General features: G+C 37.1%; 1 protein-coding gene and 1 long non-coding RNA gene across 2 annotated transcripts in view; one reads left to right on the plus strand and one right to left on the minus strand.

The window, feature by feature from the left end:
- LOC145550162 (uncharacterized) overlaps positions 1-7,970 on the plus strand; it is an 83,326-nt gene that overhangs the window by 68,069 nt on the left and 7,287 nt on the right. The gene's annotated exons all lie outside the window — the stretch shown is intronic.
- On the minus strand, positions 1,023-7,863 carry il22 (interleukin 22). The gene is made up of 6 exons (XM_081603931.1): positions 3,380-7,863; positions 3,079-3,292; positions 2,932-2,997; positions 2,707-2,856; positions 2,434-2,493; positions 1,023-1,491 (listed from the first exon to the last, which is right to left on the minus strand). Exons 2-6 carry the CDS (start codon positions 3,256-3,258, stop codon positions 1,348-1,350), a joined length of 600 nt encoding a protein of 199 aa, XP_081460057.1. The 5' UTR covers positions 3,259-3,292; positions 3,380-7,863; the 3' UTR covers positions 1,023-1,347.

Consider the following 7,970-nt stretch of genomic DNA (forward strand, 5'->3'; position numbering starts at 1 on the left):
ATTTTAATTCTTTATTTCCATATTTTAATTCTTTATTTCCATATTTGAATATATTTCTGATATTGCATAGAAAAGGCTTATTTAGTTTATAAAAACCTGCAAAATGTGCCAATTATTTTAGCCGATGAATCATCAGGATCGTTTACAGATTATTTGGTTACTAAAATAATATTTTCTGGGGAAAAGCTAAGAAAAGCAGCCATCTTGGTTCACAGATGACTCAGCTTGTCTGATCAAAGGCTGCAGAAATACTCAATATTTTAGTTTTTTATCTGTTGCGGTGAAATTTCTTCTTCTACCAGAAGAAATTTCTTCTACAAATAAAATGTGGGTAGAGTAGTCGTCTTGTAATCGGAAGGTTGCAGGTTCGATTCCAGCTTCCTCCTGCCACGTGTCGATGTGCCCCTGGGCAAGGCACTTAACCCCAAGTTGCTAAAATTTGCATGTTTGTGAGTGCGAATGGGTGAATGTGGCTCTAGTGTAAAGCGCTTTGAGTGGTCAAAATGATCGGATAATCATTTTGATTATCCGATCATCAAAATGATCGGATGAAGCTGTAACTATATAAGTTCAGTCCATTTACCAGCTAAATTCAGGTTCTGGACGACGGTCGACTCCAGCAGTTTTCACTCACAGCCAATTCAACTGATGTTTTCCAAGATTCTTTCACCTGAAACAGTAAATGATGCTGTTTGGAAATGAAGCTGCTAGTCGGATATTGTGGGAAATACTCCCAGTGTGTTTGAATTTATTTAATAAAAACTATTACGATGATTTTTGAGCTTAGTTTTTAAAACTCCCTTCAGTCTTTGGATGCTGAAGAATTGATTTGATCCTGTTTTGTTGATATTTTCAGTTATTAATTGACTCATTCATCCTTGTGTTTATTTATGTTTTCATCATGTGTGATTTAGTGAGAAGAAAACGAACCAAAACGATTTTATAAGTTAAATTAAATAAAAAGTGACCCGTCAGTGTTTTCTGGCGATAAACTGATGGAGATAAAAAATAAATCACAAAGCTTTAATCAAAGTATTTATTCTTTATTTTAAAAAAGTTTCCAATAAAATTATAGCAAGCAGTTCAATGAGCACAACCAAGATGTCAAATACTGTAACTGTTTTAAAAATCAGCCATAAAATGGCAAAAACAAAATGGACACCAAAACCTCCTCGGCTCCGGCATTCAACAACAAAACGACCAAAAAGTATAAATATTTCACGTGAGTAATAATAAAAAACTAAATTTAATATGATCTGCAATTAAATAGACCAATAAATAAAAGTACAAAAGTTGCTGCGATAAAAATTTAAATAAAATAAATATGTTTGTTGGAAGCAGTGGGGCTCAGTTCCTGGCGGCGCCGGTGGCGTTGGCGCCGGTGGCGTTGGCGGCGGCGGCGGCTCGGGGCTCCTTGCAGAAATCGTGCAGGTACGTGAAGAGGATGTCGATTTCTCCCACGGCTTTGTTGATGCCGCGCTCGCCCTCCATCTGAGCAAAACGATGAAAAGGAGCATTTATTAACTCAATTTAACTGAATCCACACATGGATTTTAATTTTAATTCTTAAATGGTTTTCAGATTTGGACCTTTGTTAATAGTATAAATTCTTCTGTAGAGTATTATTTTCAAAACTTTTTAACAATAATGTCATAGATTTCACATTTGGGAGGCTGATGGAAGAATAAACTAATAAAATTTAACCTTCAACCTTTATGCAAAAACCTGAAAGCATTTCCTCTGGTTTCACTGCAAAAACTCAAAATCTCACAAAGTGTTTCTGGTTTAGCTTTTAGTGCAAATTATCTTAAAATACAAAACCAACTTTTCAGGAAGCTGTTTGAGTTTGTTTTTAAGTAAATAAAAAGTCAGATTATTTTATTAAGAAGACATTTTCCCATATATAAATGAAATAATCTGCCTTTTTCTTCAACGTTAAGGACTTTAAACAAACTCCGATATCTTCCTGAAAAGATTCTTGTAAGTTTTGTCCTATTCCAAGTTTCTGGTCTAGTCAAAGTTTATAGCACGTTTATAAAACCTCTGCTGACCAAAATGCTTCACAACAATTGAATCATCATATTAAATTACAAAATAAGAAACAAAACTAAGTTTGATTAAAACAAATAAAGAGAAGAAACTAATAATCTGAACAGAAGCCGAGACTTCATTTCAATTTTCCAAAAACGAATCAATCGATTTTTCACTTCTTGTGAGATATTTACAGTAGAAACCAGAATAAAAACACTTGGAAAGATTTAGCAATTATTAAAGGAGCTAAATAAAAACTTTATTTAACATGTTGAAGATCCAAATTATCGCCAATCTTTCTATTTTTTTATTTTTGATACAAGTTTCTTTCTGTTGTAATAAAACCGAGGCAGCTTTAAAGACGTAATAAAATCAGACAGTGGGCTGAAATCGTGGACTCACCCTCTCCAGCTTCCTGCGAAACTCGACGGCGTTGCGATGGTCGTGGTAGTGAGTGACGTTCTGCAGACAGAGGAAGATTCAGAGGGTTATCGGTTTGATCTTTCTGTCTGCGAGCGCGAACCGCAGGGAGTCGCTATCAGCGCCAGAATCGACCACAGCGACAGAAAAATGACGGTTTCACGTCGATTCTTCAGCCCTGATTTGAAGTACAGTTCTGGCCTCAGACTGTAGCGCTTCCTGTGCAGCAGCTTTATGACAGGAGTGAAGACTTACGCAGCCTTGGGTCTGCAGGTCGCTGCTGACGCGGTGGAGGTCGGTCTGCAGCTTGTGCATGCTGGGATGCTCCTCGCTGTATTTGTGCAGGATGTTGTTCAGGTAGAAGTTGAGGATGTTGGCGTGGAGGCAGCAGATCTCCATGTGTTTCTGGAGGAGACGGAGATCTTCAGTAAAGGTTCAGCTGTGATGGAAATCTCTCAGCTGGATGGGAACCAGACTCACCTGGTCGGTGTTGACTCTGGGCATCAGCCTGATGCTGGTGTCCTCCTCCAGCTCTTTCCTCTGAGCCTAAAAAACACAAATAACCACGTTTAGTCAAACTAAGCCACTCAGAAAACATCCACCATCTTCTTTTTTGCGTGAGCTTACATGCTGTGACAGTTCCCGGATATCCTCGTGCGTCTTCGGGTCGTTCAGCGGCGGGGAGAGGTGCACTTGGTGCACGGGGTGCGACACCACCTGTCCGGTCCAGCCAATCAGAAACAGGACGGCGAGCGCGGCAGCGGCCGATCGCAGGCAGGAGAGAATCGTAGCGTTGTCGAGCTGCATGGTGATCCGTTCGTGGAGAGCAGAGACGTTTCAGCTGAAAGGAAAAAGCAGAAATGTTTAAAAAATGAAAAAGTGCAGCAGGTGATGGAGGAAGCAGATCTGCTGCTGAGTGTTCACCAACCTGTCTGCAGGTGCTGTAGTGAAGATGCTGGAGCGCCTCGGCCCTTTATACTATCAACCCTCCGCCCCCACTCCAAGAATCTAGGACAAGCAAAAAACCCCAGCACACACACACCAACACACACGCAGACACACACACAGGTCAACGCTGGTCTGCCGTGTTTACTGTTAACAACACAAAGAGGAAATTACCTGTCATTCAAGGTGTGACGGATAATATTACTGCTTATCCACATGTATAAAAATATTTTCATTACACTTCTATGTACAATTTCCTCTGTATCTATTTGTGTGTGTGTGTGTGTGCGTGTGTGCGCCTGCGCATCAGTTCCCAGGTGAGTCAAAAACTGGAAGTGACTGATTATTTCCCTAGCAGGAAAAAAAAACCACGTTCACATCGGCTCTGCTTACAAGTTAAAGTGGCGGATTATTGTTAGGGTTCAGAGAACAGTTAGCATGAAGGAGAGTTTCTCTGCTCTCAGCTGCAAACTCATTACTGCTTACAAACAAAACGTTAAAATGTGCATCCAAACTACCCTGCAAGAGATCGACATTAATAGAAAAATGTTTTGTTTATGTTTAAAAACAAAACGCTAAAATGTGCATCCAAACTAACCTGCAAAACGAACTAATCGACATTAATCAGCTGTGATGTCACTGCATGACGTTTCGCCTAATTATTTCCCTCTGGATGGAAATTAGCTTCAGTTTGTTGGCATCATGTTTTGCTGATTTATGTCAAAAAGGCGCCACAGTTTACTTGCATCGATGACCTTTCACCTCGCAGCAACACAAGTTCAGATGTTATGTAACCTGGCTGCGGCGCAGTGATGCTTATCTAGATCAATGTCAGCGTTTGTGCTGTGATTCAGTGTCAGCTATCGAAAGGAGAGCAGCCCTTTATTTATTCATGTGGGACTTGAATCTGTTTATTAATCAGTGCCAACAGGTCCGAGCCTCACTTACGTAATTCAACAATATAAAATCTCAGGTCACCTGAAATTAAGTTGAGAAAAATGTGATTTGGATGTAAGATTTTCCCCTCGTTACATAAACGGATCGACGTCTTTTAAAACTCATTTCCAAAGCCTTTTCTCTCCTGGCAAGTACCAACGGCGCTTTTCCCATCAGCCGTCCAGGTTTTCCTGGTTCCGCCTTTAAAGATCAAGTGGCTCCTTCCTTTGTGTTTTCTGTGTTATTGTGTCAGTTGTGGGTGTGAATCCCGCTGAGGTGTAAAGGTTTTATAAACTGTGGCGTCGGGGGACAAATTGCCTCATCTAGGAAAATCTTAGACAGACTAATTCTTTAGTCTTTCTAAGAAATAAACTCATTGGTTTTCTGCATGATTTAAACAGATTTATGGTCAAAAATGGTGATTTTATGCAAAATGCATATCAACAACATACAGAAGTTTTTGTATTTTGGGGATATATTGTTTTTATATTAAACTTTTAAATTCATGTTGTTTTGAGAACATTTTAATGACATAAGTGTCAAGAACGCATTCTCAGAGATCTATAAACTTTAAATTCTAACGAGTATTTAACACTGGAACTGGAAGACATTTTAAATGCACAAACTAAACGAACAAAACAAATAAAATTAAACAAAATGAAACAAAATTGTCCTTTAAAAAAAACAAAGCAAGTGGAGACCAAAACACCAGAATAAAGAGTTTGGTTAGAACAATTGTAAATCATGCAAATGGAAATTAATGCAATTAAATTATTTATATTGCTTATTACGAAAGGCCTGTTCATCAAGGTCTTCAAATTATTTTAAAAATGTGTTAATTACATCTTACATTTTATTGTGGTAAGATTATTTCATCTCAGATATTTCACTTTTATGTCAGGCAAAAGTTTGAGTCGCCCTCAAACATCTTCAGTGCGTTCTGTAACTGGAGACAGTTGAGGCTAACGCTAACTAGATGCTAATGTAGCAATGCTAGCTAGCTTTTTTGCATCTGTCATGGGTTAAGTTCAAATTTCATCACTTAAAATTTACCTGGAGGATTTTTGTTTTCACTCATTTCTCTGATGTTAATGTAGTGGACTTACAGGTCTTAAATTTAATCCCCTATGGTCTTAAAAAGGTCTTTAAAAGTCTTAAATTTGACTTGGTCAAACTTGCAGACCTACAACCTTTGGAGTCCCTTTATGTCACAGCGATGCGACGAAGCCCGTCCAAAGTTAAATATTTTAAAACACCAAAATGTTTCAATTTAAGGTCAAACTTAAACTAAAAGCTTCTATTTTTGTTCATTAATTAGCCGACTTGAGCTGCGTTCAAAGCAAGTCGTTCATTGATGTGCAGGGTTTTCTGAAACTACGCTGTGGTTTTTTTTGCTGGAACTTTTTTCATTATTTCAAATAAAACTGACAGAATAACTCGTAGCATCAGGTCTGCGTCACAGAGGACGTCTCCGCTCGTGACCCGTTGACACACTTTTCGGTCTGTTTTGAAAAAGCAGCGTAAATCCGCAGCGCCGAGTCAGCAAAAAAAGAAAAAAGAAGAAGAAGAAGAAGAAGAAAGATTTAATCCATAAATCCAGAGAAAGCTGATGTGGTCAGGAGCAAGTTAGTGGAGCAGTTTGAGCCACCAGCAGAACCTGGTTTTTAATGAGTTTATATTTATGTTGGTTTGAAAAGTAGAAACGTTCAGATTTGCATAATGTGACCACAAACTGAACTTTCCGATTGATTGCATATCCTGTTGCCCTAAAACTCAGTGTCACGCAGTGTAGTATCAGAAACCTGCATCCTCCACACAAAGAGAGTCTCATCATCTCATGCAGTAACGGCGCGTCCAGGCAACACTGCACCATCAGGAAAAACATCTTTTCTGAAGCCAACATGTAGAAACTGCAGAACAATTAAATGTTTTGAGGAACTAAAGTCTGATTTTCCATTTTCTGAATCTCGTTAAACCCGTCAGGTCGACTCTTTTAGGTTTCAGTCATTTTAGGATGTAATTCAAACTGATGTGACATTTATTACAATATCTGGCTCAAAAAGAGACGAGAGTAAAACCAGGAGTTGGAAATTACTGTAATGTCTGTTTAGATTATTATTTTTCAGCCCCAATATTTTAGATTTTCTGTTGCTAAGTTTGAATTATTATAAATCTATTCCTGTATTTTAAGATATAATACTTTACAGTACTGTTGTAAGAACAATAGAAGTGTTTACTAACTGTGTCGAATCAGTTATAAACACAAACACAGCTTTTGAAAAACATTCACATTTCTTCCTTTAGGACTCCAATCACATGAAAAAGTTTGATTTATGTCACTAATCTGCATTATTCTCAAATTAATTGATGCTTTCAAAGAACAAACAGTGGAAAAAACAGCAAAACTATTGTAATGGAGTTTTTTATGATGATAAGTCTAAATTTTTATCAGTGATAAATGATTAACGATACAATAACTGCCGAGCCGTATTTGTTGGGAAATTGTTTTTCCAACATGTAAACATTTCACTGACTTTCTGGTAAAGATAAGTTAATTTTTTAAATACCTAAAATGCCAGTTGTTTGTTTGGTAAACGTTGCCATGTTTTTTTCAAGTTTGACAGTTTTTACAGTGTAGCATAACCATTTCTTGGGCTCAACCTTCTCGCCTTTATTAGCTGCTTTTATTTATACATTATTTTGTGATTGGGACGCAGGAAAGCGGCCATCTTTGTTTTGAAACGGTGAAAACGGGGCGATATTTATCCTGTGGTTTGACTTCTGTTTTAGTCCATTTGAAGAATTTTGTTTTGAAGTGAATTTTTCCCCTTTTTTGTGTTTCTTTCCCAACATTTTTAAAGTTTTTTTCAGCCCTAATCATCAATTCACAGCCAGATTGTTGAGTCATGTTGGTCATTTTTAATTTGGATGAAATAATTAACAGAAAACATGACAAGTTCTCAAACAATTGGTTGTTTGGTTAGTTTTGTTTTTTACCTGAAATGATTGGCCTGCGCATTAAGGCGGACGATAAATTGCTCCTGTAATTATTGCGATAAACGATATTTATCGTCGTTTATCTCTCTCTGAAAGAACGATAAAGTTTATCATAGCAGGAAAACAGATGTGCAATAACAAAAATGAGTAAAAACAGAAAACAAATACAGATAAATACAGATCCAACACGTTTATCCTTGATTACTGTTATAATTTAAGAAAACATTTTGCTGGACGATAAATTGTCCCAATAATTATTGCGATAAAAAAATAATGTTTTGAGTTTTCAGGTAATCTAATGAAAGTGACATAGTAATACAAAATTATAAACTTTAGTTTAGTAAAGAAGTAGGCGACGTTTTAAAGATCCAAAATAAAACAATAAACAAAACTGAAACCATAAGTACTACGGATTATCAAAAAATATTAATCATCGGAATGGAAATTATTGAGATCATTTAAATTAATCTTGCAGTTAATTTCTTATTGCCACAGGCTTAGAAAGGGAGAAACTGAAACTTTCTTTTCAGGCTCATGAAAAGAAATGAGACTAATTCCCAGAATTAGGTCATGAATATTATTAGAGATTACATGCAGAATTTAACGCGAGTCCTTTCTCATGACGGATAACAAAGCAGTTC

This window comes from Poecilia reticulata, chromosome 23 (assembly GCF_904066995.2).
Source record: "Poecilia reticulata chromosome 23, P_reticulata-male-v2, whole genome shotgun sequence".
Lineage (NCBI taxonomy): Eukaryota > Metazoa > Chordata > Actinopteri > Cyprinodontiformes > Poeciliidae > Poecilia > Poecilia reticulata.

What these genes read in the sequence shown, in the direction of transcription:
- il22 (XM_081603931.1), bottom strand. Translation starts at nt 3,258, where the DNA reads ATGCAGCTCGACAACGCTACGATTCTCTCCTGCCTGCGATCGGCCGCT. An exon ending in TCCGGGAACTGTCACAGCAT is followed by an intron (nt 2,998 to 3,078) that starts GTAAGCTCACGC and finishes TGTGTTTTTTAG; the next exon opens with GCTCAGAGGAAAGAGCTGGA. An exon ending in TTCGCAGGAAGCTGGAGAGG is followed by an intron (nt 1,492 to 2,433) that starts GTGAGTCCACGA and finishes CGTTTTGCTCAG; the next exon opens with ATGGAGGGCGAGCGCGGCAT.